General features: G+C 37.5%; 2 protein-coding genes across 3 annotated transcripts in view; one reads left to right on the forward strand and one right to left on the reverse strand.

Annotated features, from left to right (window-relative positions):
- The window catches only part of nup85 (nucleoporin 85), a 12,212-nt gene extending 4,202 nt beyond the window's left edge, over positions 1 to 8,010 (forward strand). For both annotated transcript variants that reach the window (XM_016255831.1, XM_016255832.1), the window contains exons 6-19: positions 665 to 734; positions 1,157 to 1,278; positions 1,361 to 1,495; positions 2,474 to 2,596; positions 2,676 to 2,807; positions 4,143 to 4,249; positions 4,946 to 5,029; positions 5,256 to 5,321; positions 5,944 to 6,095; positions 6,265 to 6,382; positions 6,492 to 6,592; positions 7,252 to 7,403; positions 7,647 to 7,736; positions 7,828 to 8,010. In XM_016255831.1, coding sequence (XP_016111317.1) covers positions 665 to 734; positions 1,157 to 1,278; positions 1,361 to 1,495; positions 2,474 to 2,596; positions 2,676 to 2,807; positions 4,143 to 4,249; positions 4,946 to 5,029; positions 5,256 to 5,321; positions 5,944 to 6,095; positions 6,265 to 6,382; positions 6,492 to 6,592; positions 7,252 to 7,403; positions 7,647 to 7,736; positions 7,828 to 7,926 — 1,551 coding nt within the window. In that variant the 3' untranslated portion in view covers positions 7,927 to 8,010. The remainder of the gene's footprint in view (positions 1 to 664; positions 735 to 1,156; positions 1,279 to 1,360; positions 1,496 to 2,473; positions 2,597 to 2,675; positions 2,808 to 4,142; positions 4,250 to 4,945; positions 5,030 to 5,255; positions 5,322 to 5,943; positions 6,096 to 6,264; positions 6,383 to 6,491; positions 6,593 to 7,251; positions 7,404 to 7,646; positions 7,737 to 7,827) is intronic.
- A 2,550-nt stretch (positions 8,011 to 10,560) lies between these two features.
- gga3b (golgi associated, gamma adaptin ear containing, ARF binding protein 3b) lies at positions 10,561 to 19,356 on the reverse strand. Its single transcript, XM_016255829.1, has 17 exons — positions 19,099 to 19,356; positions 18,188 to 18,272; positions 18,037 to 18,109; positions 17,829 to 17,927; positions 17,170 to 17,293; positions 16,996 to 17,099; positions 16,784 to 16,864; positions 16,218 to 16,355; positions 14,982 to 15,063; positions 14,778 to 14,894; positions 14,425 to 14,676; positions 13,663 to 13,736; positions 13,426 to 13,577; positions 12,955 to 13,238; positions 11,649 to 11,818; positions 11,363 to 11,473; positions 10,561 to 11,096 (listed from the first exon to the last, which is right to left on the reverse strand). The coding sequence occupies exons 1-17, from the start codon at positions 19,145 to 19,147 to the stop codon at positions 10,986 to 10,988; spliced, it is 2,106 nt and encodes a 701-aa protein (XP_016111315.1). The 5' UTR covers positions 19,148 to 19,356; the 3' UTR covers positions 10,561 to 10,985.
- Between the last annotated feature and the right edge of the window lie 793 nt (positions 19,357 to 20,149).

The following is a 20,149-nucleotide window of genomic DNA, read 5'->3' on the forward strand; positions in this document are numbered from 1 at the left end:
GAGACGCAGATTCACTCTCTGCCAGCAGGTGGCACTTAAAGCATTTCCTTGGTTCCCGCTGTAAACAAAGCAGCGCTGCACTTATGAACTTTAATATGCATTATGCAGAGGCAATATTAGAAGAAAAAATACCATCTAAACTTTTCTAAAGACAGTAAGTTCCCCTCAGACATGCATTCATATAAACTCCTACCCCTAAATGAATCGCGATTTGTTTAGCATCTCAACCGATTTGAATCGTCACATATTTGAATCGATTTTCAACCGGCTCGCGGTCAATCGTTACATCCCTAGCATGCATTCTAACTATTATTTTATATGCTTTATAAAGATACATTTATGATAAATTACAACAACAAAAACATCATATTTATGCATTCTGTATTTTAATAATAATAAATTAATAAAAAGTTCTAAATGAGTTTTTCTAAAGGTAAACATATCTTTGTGATCTTTTTTATTGCAATATAACATCTTGCTCTGATTCTGAAACAGTCTTTCTGATTGAATGAAGGTCATATGAGCAGAGAAAAATAATATTGTGATCTAACAAACCCTGATGGATTAAAATAAAGTCCTGTCCTTATGGTTCTTAAATGAATATTCAGTTTGACTCAGAAATACGTCAAATTACTGAAGTTGAATGTTCTTCTGATCTCTCTAGGTCTCTATTCTCTTGGCGATAGAGCTCATATGGAACTTGTGTGAGGTTCTCTTCATCGACGCAGCGCCAGGTAGAGGCGTCTAAAACTGTCAGAAACCTAGATTCGAGCAGGCCATTTTATCCTAGTTATTGCAATATAACATCTTGCTCTGATTCTGAAACAGTCTTTCTGATTGAATGAAGGTCATATGAGCAGAGAAAAATAATATTGTGATCTAACAAACCCTGATGGATTAAAATAAAGTCCTGTCCTTATGGTTCTTAAATGAATATTCTGTTTGACTCAGAAATACATCAGATTACTGAAGTTGAATGTTCTTCTGATCTCTCTAGGTCTCTATTCTCTTGGCGATAGAGCTCATATGGAACTTGTGTGAGGTTCTCTTCATCGACGCAGCGCCAGGTAGAGGCGTCTAAAACTGTCAGAAACCTAGATTCGAGCAGGCCATTTTATCCTAGTTTTTCTGACTTGATTTTGTTGGGATGTTGCAGCCGGATCTCTGTTGCTCCAGCTGCTGGATTGGGTGCGTCTGCACAAGTCGGACGTGGACGCGAAAGCGCGAGAGGTGTTACAGAGCGACAGCCCCGCCCAGCATCAGTCCTACTGGGACGTGGTACGAAACGCTTGACCTCTGACCTCCAGAACATCTGAACATCATCATCCGTGTCCTTACGTCTGTGTGTGTGTGTGTGCAGGTGATCAGTTTAGTCCTGCAGGGCCGTACGGATGAAGCCCGTCAGGTGCTGTCCAAACAGGCGTCTCTGCGGGCGGAGAGCAGCTCTGTGTTCAAACGCATGGACGGCCTGTTACAGACCATGCCCATATTTAATGTACGTGCATCAGGACATGCTTTTCCTAAACTGGATAAGAACGTGTTGTATTTCACCCCAAAATCAGAAGAAATTATATGCTATTCAAGAAAATGAAGCATATTATAAGATTTCATTGTATACTTACAATGAAGCACATTTAAACTCTAAATTCTTAATACTGCAATGCAAAAAAAATGCATTAAAAAAACTTTTGGGGTCAGCAGCAAATCATCATAGAATGATTTCTGGAGGATCATGTGACACTGAAGACTGGAGTAATGATGCTGAAAATTCAGCTTTACATCACAGGAATGAAATACATTTTATTATATATTACAATAGTAATTCGTTATTTTAAATTATAATAGTATTTCACATTATTACTGTTTTTACTTTATTTTTGATGAACTAAATGCTGCATTGATGAACAGAAGGGACTCCTTTCAAAAAAAGTTTAAATCTTCTGACGAAAAAATATGAACAGTAGTTTACATATTATATAATATATTAATTAAAACTATATGTATAAAATATATTTAATTGCATTTTGAAATTTTATTGTATTTATACATTTTTGTAGTATTCATTTTGTTGTCTTTAATATATAGTGATGTAAATGCATCAACATAATTGACTCACAATTGAGAACTACAGAAAAAATATGAAATAAAGCAGAATAAAAAATTAAATGCAGAAATGTTAATGGATCAGGAATGAATTTTGCATTTATATAACGCTTTTTTGTGTATTGCTGTTCACCCAAAGCGCTTCACAATCATGTGGGGGGGGTCTCTTCCCAACCACCACCAGTAATAGAAATAGAAAATGTTCAATAGGCTTCATTTTCTATGTAAATCTATTGATTTTGGGGTGAAACACAACCTGTTTTTGAGAGATTTACCCTTAAATTTAGAGCTTGTCACTTTTATAAAACATTGTCACTATACATATTGCCGCTAAAATAATTGAATTCTGCACGCGTGTTTGTTGGTGCAGCCCACAGGAACTCAAACGCTGACTGAGTTTGAAGTCAAATGGAGACACTGGCACGAGGAGTGTGACCGCTGTCTCCAAGACAACACCTTCGCTAGCAACCGTCACCTGGAGACCATCTGCAAGGTGAAGAGTGCCGACCTCTGATGAGCTTTGATTGAGTCTGCTGAGAGCGCGTGATCCTGACTCTGTCTGTCTCTGTCAGATCCTGGTTGGTGATGAGGACACGTTACTGGAGCAGAAAGAGCTGCTGAGCACCTGGTATCACTTCCTGGTCACACGGCTGCTCTTCACTCACCCTACAATCAAACCACCCGACCTGCACTACTACGCACAAGTACATACAACCAGTTACATATCAGTGTCACTGAGATCCTGTTCTAGTTTTTATTACTATTTTAAATGAGTTTTGACTTTTTAGATTTTGTTTCCTTTTTATTTATTTTTTTTCATTTTAAGTTTTAGTAATTTTAGTATATCAAGTTAAACTAAATGATAGGGACGTAACGATTCACTCAACTCACGATTCGATTTGATTCACGATTTTTTTTTTGACAAAATGAGATTCAAGACAAATTATAAATTAAATGTGTCCTTATTGCTTGGACAAAATGCTGCACGTTTCTTTGTAAAATTGAAATATAACACTATAATAATATACTAATATAGCACTTGCATAATATTGCTCTTTTGTTCGTTTTGATTGCTTCTATTGTCCTCATTTGAAAGTCGCTTTGGATAAAAGCATCTGCTAAATGACAGCATTTAAATATAGGCTAATGTAAATGTAAAAAACAAAACTAAATTGAAATTTTAAAACAAGCCCCAAATCAAAAAAAAAAAAAAAAATCTCTTCATATTAACAAAATAAGGCTTTGTCAGTGCTCTTTCATCTAAAGATAAAGTTTATTTCAATATTTTTTAATTAGTTTCTTTTTTGGAATTTCTATTTTTATTATTTTATTATAATTCTTGCCCTGGCAACTAGCTGAAACATTTTTTTTTTTAATTATATATAAATTATTTCAGTTAAAGTTTATTTTATTTTAATATTAATTTATTTTAATGTTTCCTTTTAAAGTTTTGGTAGTTTTGATGCATGTTTGTCATTTTTAATGATTTTGTTTTTATTTGTCTATAGTTGTTTTGTCTATAGTTTTCTTCTATTTGTCTGTAGTTTTTTATTGCTTTTTATTATTGTTTATTTATTTATTTTTATTGTGGTTTATTATGGTTGTTTTAATATATTAAGTTAAAGTAAATGAAAATTAGAAATGTTGCCTTGACATCTAGCCGAAATAAAATATATAAAATGTTTTAATATATATTTCTGCTAAAGTTTTTCATACTTTGAGTTATTTTATTTGAATATCTAAAAGAATCAAGTTAAATGAAAATTAGAAATGTTGCTTTGACAACTAGCTGAATAAAATAGTGTTTTTATTATGCGTTTTAAAATTTATTTATTTTTAATAAAAGTTGTGTTTTTTTATGGTTTTAGTTTTAGCTAACTATAATAACCCAGCATGCAGTACAAGTAAAGCTGCCTGATATCATACAAACAATTAGTCATGATATCTGAACTTGATTTGATAGATTCCACTGTGAATAAAGCTATAAACTCCAGCTGTCCAGCTCCATATGTCATACTGACCTTGTGTTTGTGTTGCAGTCGAGCATGAACATGTTTCTGGGTCCACGGGCGTCTCCGGAGCCTCTGGACATCATCCTGCTGTCAGCCTTTGAGTTTGACCTGCATCAGGTGATCAAAGACTGCAGGTGCGTTAACATCTCTCAGTACAGACACACATTCAGTAGGGATGGGCGATACCCCTTATTTTGTTTTCGATGCGATATCGATATTTTTCAAGGCAGTCAAGTCAAGTCAAGTCATGTCACCTTTATTTATATAGCGCTTTTAACAATACAGATTGTGACAAAGCAACTGAACAGCATTAATTAGGAAAATAGTGTCAATAATGCAAAATGACAATAGTAAACACAAATTTTTCAGTTAAAGACAGTTCATCATTGAATTCAGTGATGTCAACATCCAGCTCAGTTTAAATAATATCTTTGCAATTATGTCAACGATAACGCTGGAAATGAAGTGTCCCCGATATCGTCGATATCGATACCGATTCGATACTTCTGCACTAAACTTTTCAATTATGAAATGTATTAAATTACTAAATTACTAAGAGTAAAATGGGTAATGAAAACCACTTAACTTTGTTTAAAACGCATTTTAACCCAAATTTTTCCCAGACATGAAAATATCCAAATGATGTGTCATTAGTAACCCTTTGAAGTAATCAATATTTTTGTTTCTTTTGGAAAAGTATGTGAACATTTCTATTTTATGGTCAGTCACAATTGTAACCGGTGGGATAATGTGTATACTGAATTAACATATTTTCAGAAGAAGAGTCTGTGAATCCTCCAAACTAACACAGACGTTTGATGTCTCTGCAGCATCGCGCTCAATAACTGGTGGTTCGTGGCTCATCTGACAGACCTGCTGGATCACTGCAAACTCCTGCAGTCGCACAACCTCCAGTGCGTATCTCACATCAGATCAAGCGTTCAGATCTGACAGACTAATGATTGTACACTTATGTCAGTCAAGATTTCTTGCCCATGAAAAAAATCATATTTTGGTGTTTTAGGACCATTTTCCATTCATATATGTAAATGAGCTAAACCTACAGATTCATGTGGCTATTTGAGGAGGTTTTGGTTGATGTGATGCTCATAACGCCGTTCTGGTTTTGTGTTTCTGTAGTTTTGGGTCTAATCTGCGTGAGTTTCTGGTTTTGGAGTATGCCTCGGGTCTCTTCACGCATCACAGGTGATTGAAAAGCATTATTTATCTCTGCAGACTGAGGACTAAAGTGTTCAATCTCATGAAAACAAGTCTAGATCACACTTTACCCTAAAAGAAAAATAAGAAATTATATTTTCCAAAAAAATTGTTTTATCAAGTTATATAGTAACTTTCATGACAGCAAATTTCCCCATCATTGTAAAGCATTATTTTCTCCAATATATCAATATGCAATAATCATTTTATGCAAAATATAAGAACTATATATATATATATATATATATATATAAATTATCAGTTTTTCTTTTTTAATAAATCTGCAAAAATGTCAACAATGCTGTGTTTTTCTGTCAATATGGGGTGCTGTGTGTACATTGAGGAAAAAAAATGAACTTAAATGATTTTAGCAAATGGCTGCAATATAACAAAGAGTGAAAAATTTAAGGGGGTCTGAATACTTTCCGTACCCACTGTATATATATATCATTATATATAAACACAATCATTTTCATTTTCATTTACTATAATTATTTTTTTAATATGACCCACATATGCTTGACTCCGAGTGAATCTTGATTTACCCAATCTGGTCCAATAATGAACTGCTCAGAATAATGTATTTATCATTCATGCATGTGCGTGTTAGTCTGTGGCAGCTGGCGGTGGATTATTTCGATCACTGTCCTGAGTTCGGTCGTGTGTATCTGGAGCTGCAGATCGAGAGAGTCCCGCTCGACACCGAACGCAAAGCCATTAAAGTCCTGCGGATCTGTGAGGACAGACAGATGAGTGAACAGGGTGAGTGACCTCAACTATCTCAGAGTTTCAGACTTAAACAGTAAACTGTGATTGTTTGCTTACAAGTCTGTAAATGAGCAGCTCGTTCTGATTGAGTGCTGATAATCAAAGACTGTGAGACAAAGCCATCATTACAGATGTAGTAAGAGTGGATCTGTGTGTGTTTCAGTGCGCAGTATCTGTAAGATCATGGCTAAAAGAGCTCTGAGGAACAACAGACTGGGATCTGCTCTGTCCTGGACTATCAGAGCCAAAGACGCTGCGTTCGCTACACTCATCTCTGAGAGGTTACACACTATCAATCTGGCTGTCTATGTCAATATCTAGAAGTTATTATATTGGCCTTTTTCCTAACCCATGCTTCCCCCCCCCCCCCCCCCCCCCCCACCCCCACAGGTTTCTTCAGGATTACAGTAACAAAGGCTCTTTCACAGATCTGGATTTGTTGGACAATCTGGGTCCCGCCATGCTACTCAGTGACAGTCTGACGTTTTTAGGTACAATATGAGAGGCCGATGCCATTTATGAGATTTATCTGAAGCACAAGATCCTCTATAATTCAGCGCGTGTCTCATTTCAGTCTGCCGTTCATTCTCAGATCCGTTGAACACTGCTTTCGTTCAGCTTTCCTGCACAACTGTGATCGATTCCTCAGCCACGTTCATTTAAAAAAAACTAAACGTGTTTCTCTTTCATGCAATAACTTGCTCATCAAACATTAAAATTAAATATCTAAAGCTAGCCAGTCACTGTTTTTGGTAAATGCACATTCAGTTTTGACTTCACTGCCAACATTTTTTTGTCTTGTTTCTAGTCAAAATATCTGAACATTCTTAAATCAAGATGCATTTACTAGGAAAAAAAAGACGCAAGATACTTAAGTCTTGTATCCTGGGGGGAAAAAAAAAATCTAAATTAAGTGCATTTTGCTTAAAACAAGTACAATTATTTGCCAGTGGGGTAAGTAAAATACTCTTAAAATAAGATTACTTTTCTTTAATCCATCCAGTCAGTTCCCAAATGATAAAAACTGTTTTTCTTTTCTAATATACGGTTTAATTTTAAAAGATGTCATGTTACATGTGTAAAAATGATTTCTAATACAAGTTCAGCCATGCCTTTTAACCATGAGATGCATGACTCTGTGTGTTTACAGGAAAGTACCGTGAGTTTCACAGGCTTTACGGTGAGAAGCGGTTCTCAGAGGCGGCCAGACTCCTGCTGTCCCTCATGACGGCAAAGATCGCTCCGCGCAGTCTGTGGATGACGCTGCTGACCGACGCGCTGCCGCTGCTGGAGCAGAAAGAGGTCAAGACAGACAACTCATGCTTTACAGTCACACAGTTACCTCAGTGAAGAAATCCGTACCATCAATAAATATTTATCTCCCGAACGTCAGCATTTTAAGCCGATTGATTTAGATTAAAAGGCTTTTAAGATCATTACCGTCATAAAATAACATTGGCTAGTTTGTATTATATCAGCTTAATCTATAAAACTTGACCATTAGTGTTGTTTTGTTTAAATGGCTCTGTTTGTTTGCATGTAAAGGTGATCTTCTCAGTGGATCAGACGTATGAGCTCATGTCCTGTCTGGAGGAGCTGAACTCCGGGACCAAACACTCAAACCTGACAGACCAGGTACAAATCATCTAGAACATCCAAGAGAAGTTTATTATCATGTTTAGTTGTGAATTAGGTTGTTTTAAGTTGTTTTTCTTCTGTGTTTCAGGATGAAGATATCGAGTCCACGAAGACGGAGCTCCTGCGACTGGCTCTGGCCCGTAACCTCACCATGGCCATCGTGAAAGAGGGAACGATAGAAACATAATTATATCTGAGCATCCAGTCACTTACAGCTGTTTTTCCACTCTTTGTGTCCTGTACATAATTCATAAACTTGGATAAAAACGGACTTCTTTTATAAAACTTTTTCCGGTATTTGCAAAAAAAAAAAAAAAAGGTACAGCAACTTAAATGGCCTGTTAACTGTAAGAATTATACAGGGATGGAAAAGAATTATAAACCAACTAGTGTATTTTTTATTTAATTTTTTGGTGCATCAAAACGTTACTGGCCTTATAGGTACATAGTTTATTATGCAGGTTGCTTTAAGTCCCTTTCGCACTAAGAACTATAACCATAACATTTTAATAATCATTCAAGAGAATAGCACATTCAGTTACATTATCGACACCGATGAACGATATATCGTTGGAATCACTAAAGGCCCATTCACACCAAGGACAATAACTATAAAGATAACGATAAAGATATAGTTCTAAAAATCGTTCTCAATATTAAAGAATAGCAGAGTCCACGCCACAACTATAACGATAAAGACAGAGAATCGATATCGTTGGAATCACTTTCAAAATGATTTTTCTCCAGCTGATGAACGATAAAAACAATTTGACAGCCAATCAGAATTAGTGATGGAAATTTTGATTCTTTCAAGAGATTCGTACATTTTCAGTTCGTTCACCAAAATGATTCGTTCAGATTCATTCACTGAATAGTTCAGTGACCATTTCTTCATATTACATAAATACGCCAGCAGGTGGCGAAAAGGAGTGTCTTATGTGTTGTGTCTTAAAGGTCCCATATTTTACACCTTTCTGGAGTTTTATTTGAGGTCTTGATGTCCTTAAGAATATATATTTGCGGTATAAGTACCAAAAACCATCTCAATATTTTTTTACAGCTCCTTTCTCAGGAGCTCTGCTGAGAACAGGTCGATTTTGGTCTGTCTAATTAATATTCATGAGCCTCTCTTCTGATTGGCCTGTTGTGTTCTGAGTGACGCACGGCCAGGCCAACCACAGGTAACTAGGGTCTAGGATTCGGCTACATAAGGATCGACGTAATACAGAATCGACGTAATACAGCCTCAAATTAGAAATTTGATCGCATATCTGCTACCACTGCCAGACAAAAAACCGACGACAGCTGTGGTTAAACACGATAAAACGAGCAGACTGGACAGAAACGATCGTCAAAAATGCTCGCGTTTGCAGCGCACACTTCTTATCAGAAAAGGTTCAATAAAGTATTGTCTTTTGTTGTTATGGGTGCGTCAACAGATTTCTTGCCATATGTCTATGTTTCTTGCATCTCGTCCATCCTTTGAGTGAGAGTGTAACGTTACAGGTCGGCCGATCTGGTTTCGTGGTTAAAGTTAACCTTTTTCGACATGTTTCCGCACTGTTGTCTGGGGGTTTGGCAAAAGGAGAGTGCGACGGTGGGCGGTGCTCGGGGTGGTGACTGAAAGCGGTGACTGTGTAGTTCTGACGTCAACTTTTTACGGAAGTCACAACGGTTCGTGAAAAATCACAGCTACTTTATGCAGGCTGTGTGCAGTTTACTGTGGACTGACTGTTTTGAAACTTATATAGTAGTTAAATAGCCCCTAGACCTCAGTTATCGTGAAAAAAGCCAGGAAATTTCAGATTTGACAATATGGGACCTTTAAGTCAATGAACGTATTCACTTGTTACAAAAACTGATTTGGCTTTATTATCATTTCATTCACGAACGAGAAGATCTCTCAAGAAGAGATCTCAAGACTCAAAAGAAACTTGTTCAGTGAAGGGAGTATTCGTTCACTACATTCAACAAATCACATGCTCCGTCACATCTCAAACTCGAAGGCTATTGGCTCGAGGTTTAGTCATTCTTTGACAGCTACCCGGTTCACTGATCTGCGCATGCGCTGCGCTGCTCTGGAGGGAGGAATTTCAGTGAACGAGAAATATGAGCCAATGGATTACGAGAACGATTCGTTCACTTAAAAGATTAGTTCAAAAAGAACGATTCGTTCACGAATGAAACATCACTAATCAGAATCCATCCTGCTGTAACGAGCTCAAGAATTTAAAGCGGCAGACGTGCGTTCGCTGGTGTAGACACTAATCGTTATCCTTATAGTTATGTTCTTGGTGTGAACAGGGCTTAATAGAGCGACTTTTGTCCCACTGATAAACGATAAACAGACAGCCAATCAGAACTAAAACCGCGTACGCGGGCTGCAATGCCGTAACTGAAGCGTGCAGTTTGAAAAGCAGACCGTTATCGTCCGTTGGTGTGTTGCTAATATATTAAAGGGGTCATGTGATGCGATTTCAAGTTTTGCTTTCTCTTTGGAGTGTTACAAGCTGATTGTGCATAGATAAGATCCCTGAAGTTGCAAAGACTAAAGTCTCAAAACCAAAGAGATATTCTTTATCAAAGTTAAGACTCTGCCACGCCCCCCTAAAACGGCTCGTTCTAACACGCCCCCACATATCTACCTCACTATGTGGAAATATTAGCATAATGCCGCCCAAATGTAAAAACATAGTTACTAAAACTGTAAATGAAAACAAAATACAAAAATAAAAATATATTTGTAAATACTTTTAAAACAACTATTATAGTATCTCAATGATACTAAAATATCACTGGTAAAAGTTTTTAAATTTAGCCTAAATTAATACACAAATCATTCAGTCAAGTTTGTAGTAATTAGCATATTTCACATAAATTAATGATTTTTTTTTAATGAAATTTTCTAATCATAACTTTGTACTCTATTTGTTGAAAGTGCCAGTTAATTATTGTTTTACTATGGTATTTTGACAGAAACTACGATTACCATGGTAAACCTCTGTACTGGCAGCACACAAAAGATCAACCGCTGAAACACGCGCTTCGGCTTCAGACCATCATGTGTGTCACTGACTTGCGTTATTGTATTAACATCCAGCTAGAATTTTCGCGAAAATCATCAAGCATCAAATGCTGCTTCACAAGGCTACAGTAAAACACTGATTGAAAATAAATAAAGAGCACAAATGAATGACGATACTTGGGAATGAACATTAAAGAGTTCGAGCAGGTAAACGGTGAGATCTACAGGGGGCCCCATCTGTCCGCTGGAGGAAACTGATCCAGCTCTCCGACCTCCGAATACTGACGCTCTCCCAGAAGATACGTCAGCTTATAGCGCAAACGCACACACTCCTGAAACACACACACACAACACCGGTAAACCTTTATGATGAGCTGAATCAAAGTGTTGTGTTGTTGATTGGTTTAATTATTTACCCCCCCCCCTCTTTTTAAAAATAATAATTACAATCAATAAATAAATAATTTTATAATAAGATTTAATAATAATCTTTTTAAAAAGGTATTTTCGAAAAGATTATTCCTTTTTTTTATATTTTATTGGATTTTGTATAAGTTTTTTCTAATAAAAGAAGTATTAGAAGTGTGTGACCTCCTACCTTGAGTGGGTTGGCGAGCAGCATGACCTGAGTGATGGATGCGGGGGGCAGGATGGGGTTAAAGGGCGCGATCTCTGTACCTGATGGAGGCTGAAGCTTCACTCGCATAGACTGCCACAAACACAACACATCAGACATGTTCCAAGAAAGCTCTGTGGCATTTCACATTTTAAATCGAAATGAATGTTGCGAGTTGGTTCAGCTGAATCATTAAAGAACTGATTCAAATGAACGATTCGTGTAAAATCTCTGTGTAAATCTGTGCTGGCAGTGGAGGAGGTCGTACCTTGGGCACGGCTGCTTGCAGCACTATGTTTCGCACGGGTAACGGCGCCGTGTTGAGCAACGACACCACCATGACCAGGACGTCCGGTCGACCCGGCGGACAGTCCATCGCAAAGTGCATAAGAACACGGACTCCGTCCTTATCGTACACCGTCACAGGCAAGACTTTACCTGAGGACACCAGCAGAAACAGTCATAGCTCAGCAACTAAAACAGTTAAACAGGCAAGCTGCAGGATCACTTGGAAACCTTGGCTGTCTGGATATTTAAAAAGTCACATTTCACCCACAAAATCAAAAGAAAAAAAATTTATATTTATAATAATTGTATTATATAACTATAGTGTAATATAAAGAAATTAATATACAATATATAATATAAATAAGAAACATATACAATCATCTATAAGCCTATAATATAAATGATATTATTACACGGCTCTGTGGAATACTTGATTCTGATTGGTCAATCGCGCCATCCAGCGGTATGTTATTCCCAGATAACCACCGCCAAATTGAATAACACACCGCTCATCCGGGTACTACGAGTTATCTTGACTTACGTATATGCTTAATGAGTCACTCCGCTATCGCTGACTGTCTGGCGCCATCTTGTGACTGAAAACACTTAACCGCCGCGTGTTACAATGGAAGACTTCAGCATTCATTTCAACATATATGGTCAAAACAAATCTTTTAGCCGTGTAATAAGCGGGATAATGTACATCCAGCCGGTTGTTATCTCAGAATAAACCCCTTCAGGCTGATACAAGTCCTGATCACCCTGTTTATTCTGAGATAACAACCGGCTGGATGTACATGATCCCTTACTTATAGCATTGTATAGTATAAATTATAATATAGGATTTTAATTCAATATTAATTTTGTATGAATTGTAAAGAACTAAGCCTTTCTGGGTCACATTTCAGACCAAAGAAATTCATTTTAAAAGAAGGAAATAATAAATTATATATTGTATCACATTTTATACAATACATTTATGATAAAAAGAATTATATACTTATAATAATCTTTTTATATATTTTGTATATTTAATTGTTCACAATGAAAATGAAGCCTATAATACAAATGCCAACAAAGGATAATTAAGATTTTAATTATTTATCATTTTGCTGACATTTTGACTTTCTTTTCAAGCACATTTATTATATTCTTTTATTTTTGTGTTTATTGCTCTCCAATTTTTTTGAGCTTCACGTCCTGTTAGTGTAATCAGTTGATGAATTGAAAATGACTCAATTAGGTCACTTGTCAAGCTCATTCAGATTCACACTGCGATCACTCACTGGGTCGGATGGACTCAAGCGGGACGTACAGGTTGGACAGGCTGGGCTCTGAGCTCCGCGCCGGGCTGCTCTGAAGCGAGTGAGACGGAGATGAGAAGGGCAGAAAGAAAGGGCTGCCCGGAGCTGAGCCGCCTGTCACCGCCTGAGCCCGGGCCACAGCAGGCGAACCGGGCACCGCCGCGCTCACAAACAGGTTAGTAGACTGAAGAGGGGCGGCCGCGGAGCCCATCACACCTCCAGAAAGACCAAAAGTACCTCCAGCGATGCCAGTCAAACCAGAAACACTATTGAGAGATAGAATAAAATCTCATTTATATACTCGAGTAAGCTGTCTACATAGGCAGCTGCCTTCTAAAGGAGCTTTGTAACATCACGGACCCTCATAAGTGACTGATAAGAAACGCTCCGCATGTGCAAACCACATTAGGTTGGTTTGAGGTGCGGTTTTCATCAGGAAGAGCAGAATTGTACCTCTTTCCACCTCCAAAGTCCAGCATGGAGAGATCCTGCAGCCCCTGACTGGCAGCTGGTGTGTGTGAGGTCTGCGCAGGTGTGTGTGTTGTCGGAAAGACGGCGCTCGGAGCCGAAATGCTCCCAAACAGGTCCAGGCCCGGATCAGGAGCCTGACAGCAAGAGACCAACCAAAAAAATGAGAGATTCAGTCATCTCTGTTAACATCTGTAAGTCCAGTGGTTTCGTGGGTCCTACCTGTAAGGACGTCCACTGACCAGACAGCTCATCCAATTTCGGTCTGTTTGGCACAGAGGGAGGATCATTCAGTCCTGAGAGTAAGATAACATTCATGCATGTTATATTGCATATAAACTAATAAAATAAATAGTAAAGTCATGAAAACTGGAAGAATATTTAAATATTATTAATAATTTTATTTGAATTAACCTTGTTTTCAAACCTTTTTATGTACTCTTTAATCGCAATCATAATTGTAATGTATTATTTTATTTTTATTAAAAATATATTTTTAATAAAAATAACATTTCATACTTCAAACTTATTGATAATATTAATTGTTATTATATCAATCATACATTTGTATTTATTGATCATTGTTTTAAAAATGTTTAATATACTTTGGTAACAATATTTTTTTATTTTAATATTAATACTACTACTAATAATAATAATAATTATTAACATAAAAGTTTTCAAACAGTTTTAAAAACATTAATAATAATAATATTATTATTATTATTATTATAGCAATTATTATTTTATCAATTACAACTTTTATTTCCCAAGTATTGTTTTTATATGCTAAATAACAATTATATTATATATTATAAAAATGTTTACATTTTCAAAAACATTAATGTTAATAAAAATCATTATTTTATTAATATTATTTATTTATTTAATAAGTATCTTATACATTTATGTGACCTCTCATAGCCTATTTCTATGGTATGCATCACCAGACAGCATCACAACAATTTAAAAGAGATTTATTACCGAGAGACAAGAGTTCATCGTCCAGCAGGGAGAGAGAGGTCTGCTGCTCAGGAGGTTTGTGACTGGGGCTGCTCATCTGACTGCCGTGACCGCCGGCCAATCGGCGAGGAGGAGGTGGCAGCACGGGGATGGACGAGGCCGTGGGATTGGCTGACGGGACCTGAGAAGGAAGAGAAGGAGGAGGGACGGTGGGGGGAGAGGAAGGTTCATCCAGTCCAGCCAGATCAATCAATGTGCCCGTGGTCTCGCATCCTGAGAAAACAAGAAACATCATGAAGAAAATATGATGTATTGGATTATCAAAATATTGCTGCTGAGGGAAGATCTACAGATGATCCCTGAAGTGACGTCACCTTCACTAGCAGCCGGTCTGAGATCTTCACCCTCGCCGTCATCCGCCTGTCCTTCTACGATTCGTTTATAAGAGCTGATTACTCTGGACAAATCATCGTTTGCCTTGAGAATGTCCCCTACAGGAAGCAGAAAAATACTAAACATTTCAAATAAACAATCCTCCATCTTTCTCTGAGAGTAAAGCGGAGCATCATGCCGTTTACCCAAACTGGAGTCGTTGTCCTCCGCCTCAGTGGCCAGTTTGAATGCGGTGCGTCGTAGTTTATCACAGCGCTCATACAGCTCCTGGACACAGACGTCAGGTCACATATGAGTGCTTTTGTCATGGTTACATCAACTTAATTATACAAGCTCTAACCCCTTATTTACACTGCACACATCTGTAGCACATTACGGCTCCAACAAGGTTTTGTTTCGTCCTCCACGCGGTGGAGCATTTTAGAAGCAACTGGATTCAAGAGATCACAAGATTTGCCTGTCCGGCGTTGTTGCTTTTTTATTTTTGGGGTTCTACCACGGATAAATTGGTTAAATGGTTTTGTCCAGTTTATTGCTATGTTCTGCTTTGTTGTGCTGTAGCCTACATACAAAGTCAATACACTTAAAAGTTCAATTATGAGTGAAAAGGTTTAAGACTTGGTAGCGGTGTTTTAGTCTGCACAGGCCGTTTATTTTGTATTTGAGCTGTTCTGAGGTTTCTTGGACATGGCATCTGCCAAAAATAGACTAGGCGCCTATCTTTAGCGAAGCAGCACGGAGAGCCACTTCTGAGATGCTTTTAAAACGTGCCGCGGCGCGGCTGGTATAAACACAAGCATTGACTAGAGTGGCCACGATCATCTCCAGTGGCCGTGTCAGAGCTGTAACACGCCACAGACGTGTGCCTTGTAAATAAGGGGTAATAGTACAGACAGGAAACAGCTGTAATGATACAGTACAGAACGTCTGTAATCGGAAGTGTACAAGCGAAATTTAACTGTTAGAGCTACTAAACCAGCGGTTCTCAACCAGGCAGCCAGTTGCTGGGTTGAGGCTGCAGGATAGGTATTTAAAGTAGTAAATTATTAATGATATGTTAAAACAATCTAAATAAAAATGCTAAAAACAAAAACACAATGTCAAGACATAAACTGAAATCATATTTTTTCCCCCACACTGACTATTGTTTGTATTGAAGAAAATACAGTTCTTTAAACGTAATACTACCAGTTTATATTAATAAATACTATCAATAAGTTGAAAAAAAGCAGCTCTGTCATAATTACAGCAGAAAAACTTGAAATATCTGAGGGCTAAGCTGGTGGAGATTTATGATCAAACTAGTTTCCCGCCACAAACTAACTTAACCACCTGATGCTTAGAAACTCAAGTGCCATTTCTTTAAACTTTCTCGGTCTGCACATTTTATAAACATTGATTGTTGTCAAGTCTGATCTCACCTTGATGAGCTCGTGGTCGGCGTCTGACGATCGGTTCCTGTCGTAGTGACTCAGCATTTCGCTCAGGAGCTTGACGTTGTTGTTCACTTCCTCCAGCGTATTGCTGCGTTTGGTCATTTTCTGCACTCGGGCCTCGTCCTGCATGCACAACACAGATTCAATCGGTCACATCAATTATGCCACACCTGATCCAGAATCAGTGTGTAAATCTGTGTGTAAAAGGTCTGACATTAATGCAGTTTATACAATTGCCACCACAGATGCAATCACCCTTGAACCATTAGGGTCAACATGAAATCCGATTTGAATATTTACTTTTTTTGTAAACCAGACATTTATTAAGGAATTAATCAATATTGTTTGTTCAAATGCATTATTTTACAGTATTTTTTTTTAAAGAATATCGTTTTTTTTTGTATTCCCTTTTATTCCTTTAAACACTTTAATTTTCATGCAGTTCTTTAATTGTTTAAAAATTGCATTCAATAATCGTTTTCATGTGGAGTTTAAACATCCATCTTTAAATATCAGATCAACATCTTGATCTCGTCTAAAGAGCCTCTCACCTCCTTCACCATGTTTTTGATCAGTCTGTTCGCCTCCTGGAGATCTTCCGGGTTTTTGCTCCTCAGAAGTTCAGCCAACAACTGCCATCAAATCACAGAACAACACATTTTCTTAGTTTCATAAATGGAAAACGCATCGAGTTAAACCTCCCAATCGCATATTTAAATTCAGATTTTGCATGCACAGGAAATGATGCCATCAGGTTTCTCACCTTCCCCATGTCCTCATTGTCAAACACTGGGTTTTTGGGCCGTGTCGGAGGGGACGGGATCAGGGTTTTGTCCACTGTCAGTTCTGGGTCCGACATCACAAGTCCTAAAGAAACACACATCGATCAGACAGCCGCTCATGACAGACCAGAGAAAGTTCACTTGTAAAATCTCACCTTGTCTCTTGAGCGTCTGGTACGCGTCTGCTATCTTGGCCTCATTGGGAAACACCACCGTCCAGCTGTACAGCATCTCAATGATCTTATTCTTCACCTTGTCAGAAACACTGTCCCCCATATACTGAAACACAACGTTTTTAAACATATTAGTCAATTACGTCTATAAAGCACACATAAATGAATCCTAAAATGAGAAACAAGATCACATTTTTGCACCTCTGGTTCCATCGTCTTGAATCCAGTGGGTTTCTGGTTAATAATCACACTCTTGCAAACTATTCGAACTCAAACTTTCTTAGTAAATGTTTTTAAATAAAGACTGAAAGAGCCGAACTTAATGGTGGTGATGTTGAAGTTGTGCAATCATGGTGTAGTTCGCTTATAGCCTACGTTTAGCTTTTGTACTTGTAATGATTGTATTTAGGCTTAAAAATTCAAAAAGGTTTTGTTCATTGGTTAAGATTATCATGATGAACAAGATGTGCAAGAATCCTGAAGTTTTGTTGGTCACAGAGTTTATTTTCTGCAATAATCCAAAAGCAATAGAAGAAGAAAAAAATCCTATCGGCTTTCTTTTGAGGGAACCAGGGTGATGCTAACTTATGGGTCAGCCTAAAAAAAAATAATACAAAAGTCGTAACAGAAAAACCACTAACCTTGGGTGAAACCACTTTAATCAGCTCATTTAAAAACCTATATCTGGCTATTTCGTTGTGAAATCTTCGCCCACAGTTTTTCATACACGCCTCTAGTACCTACAGAGACACAAAACCATCCAACATCACATCATGTAAACATTACATCATCTGTAAAGAAACTCATAATAAAGCAGCAATGTTGGACTAGTGTTAAAACATCCCTCACCGTCAGAGCTTGAAGGGCTTCCCATTCTTGAGAATGGATTTTGTGAACCAGGAGTCTCACAGCTATCTGAGGACTACAAACACACACACACAAACACAGTTAGAGAAGAGAATCCTGTAGTTTTCAGTCATGTTGGATTACGGATGCTTACCCTTCCAACTCCTTATTGATCTGGTCACAAAACCCGATTATGTATTCCCAGTCCTCCTGCCTGTTGGTCGGGTGTGTGGCTTTGTCTGTGGAGGACACACACCATCGTAAGGACCAAACAATCGGCCCCGTTGAGCTCTGTGTCTGTGATACACTGGCACAACAGTGTGAGGGCCAATCACAGGGATGCATATCAATATTACCATCAGTGATTACAAGAAAAATATAAAGAAAATAAAGAAGTCGTCCTTTACAAAAACCGCTATGCATGTATAATATTAGCATAGTCATGTACAATTGTATTTACATGGTATGCTCATGGTGCATGTCCACAAAAATCATTGTATTACGATGGTTGGTGTACTATTTAACACCCTGGATAAAATAATTTAAATTGATCATAAGTAATGAATTAGCCATCACTGCTGTAAATCCTGAAGCTCTGGTCTGAACTCATCCTACATGAAGCTGAACACGGACTCTGAACTCTATCCTGGACTCATAATCTCCAGATCTGACGGTCAAAATGCACTCTGAATTGATAAATCATACTATAGGGAAGGCGTGGCTCATGAATATTAATGATGAGATGTGACGTTGGTACACTGGGCATATCTGATTGGCTGGAAGGCAGGCGCTGGCGAACTAACGCTTCCTACTATGATGAAGTCTTGGCTCTTTGATATTATTTATGCATCATAATTGGACGCCCCGAGAAGGTTACCAGGCAACGTCGATATGAGATGATTAATATTATATGAGCAGACCTTCATTATAGTATGATTCGAAACTCTGCTGGAACAAGCTGAATAATAACGTCGGACGATTCGGTATTAATGCAAGCATTGAAGACATAACACAGCAGTGTTATTAACACCTATTATGAAATGCAAATGATAATAATGCACGTACTGAGCCAGGATTCCAGTGATTCTCCCTCCGGAAACGCCATGATCCTCATTTAACGCTTTGACTCCATAAATCCACACATTTCCTCCTTAAATACCACAGACATTCGTCAAATTAAACTGACTATATTAAAAGAAAACATAATCTGTTCCATCCGAGCTTGTATGCAGCGACAAAATACTGCTTTATTTATATTTTTAAATGAATAGTGCATCAGCCGGCAGTATCATCAGCCGCCTGTTATGCAGGTCCTTGATTTAGACGCCTCTGGTGATTACAAAATAAAAGTCACTAGCGGGACGAGTCTTGTAGGATTACAAAATAAAAGTGAAACTAAAATCTTTAAAGTGCTATTGTTGTTTCAAAGGAACGATTTGGAACGAAGAGAAGAGAAGAGAATAATTCTTGCAAAAAGAGCTGGACTATTATTTTTATCCAGTTATTTTATATACAGTAAGATATCTTAGTTGTAATACATATTCTGGTAATATACACTTATAGACTTAGATGAGATAATACACTTGTGACAATAGATGAGAAAACACAAATATTTTATTGCATTTAGTCTTTTAGCAGACGCTTTTATCCAAAGCGACTTACAATTGGGGGATACATAAAGCGATATTCTTCTTAAAGAGGCAAACAGACAGGAAGTGCTTGTAATACCAAGTTTCTAGACATTGTTCAAGTAAGTACAAGCTAGAAAGAGAAGTAATAAATAAAGAGATAGATTTTTTTTTTTTTATGATGAAGTCAAGTAGCTTCGAAAGAGATGAGTTTTCAGCTGTCGCTTGAAAATTGTCAGGGATTCAGCATTCCGGATAGGGGTTGGAAGATCGTTCCACCAGCCAGGAACGGTGAACGAGAATGTTCTGGAAAAGTGATTTTGAGCCCCTCTGTGACTGTACCACGAAGGATTATTGGATTATTTTAAAGAATTTTAACTAATTAGCTGTAAATCTACCGTGGATTACTTTTTTAAGTATCCAGCATTGATTGTAAGGCACAGATTTCTGTAAAGTTGTTTTGAAATGATTCTGAAAAGCAATACGCA

This window comes from Sinocyclocheilus grahami, unplaced genomic scaffold (genome assembly GCF_001515645.1).
Source record: "Sinocyclocheilus grahami isolate Dianchi unplaced genomic scaffold, SAMN03320097.WGS_v1.1 scaffold1373.1, whole genome shotgun sequence".
NCBI lineage: Eukaryota > Metazoa > Chordata > Actinopteri > Cypriniformes > Cyprinidae > Sinocyclocheilus > Sinocyclocheilus grahami.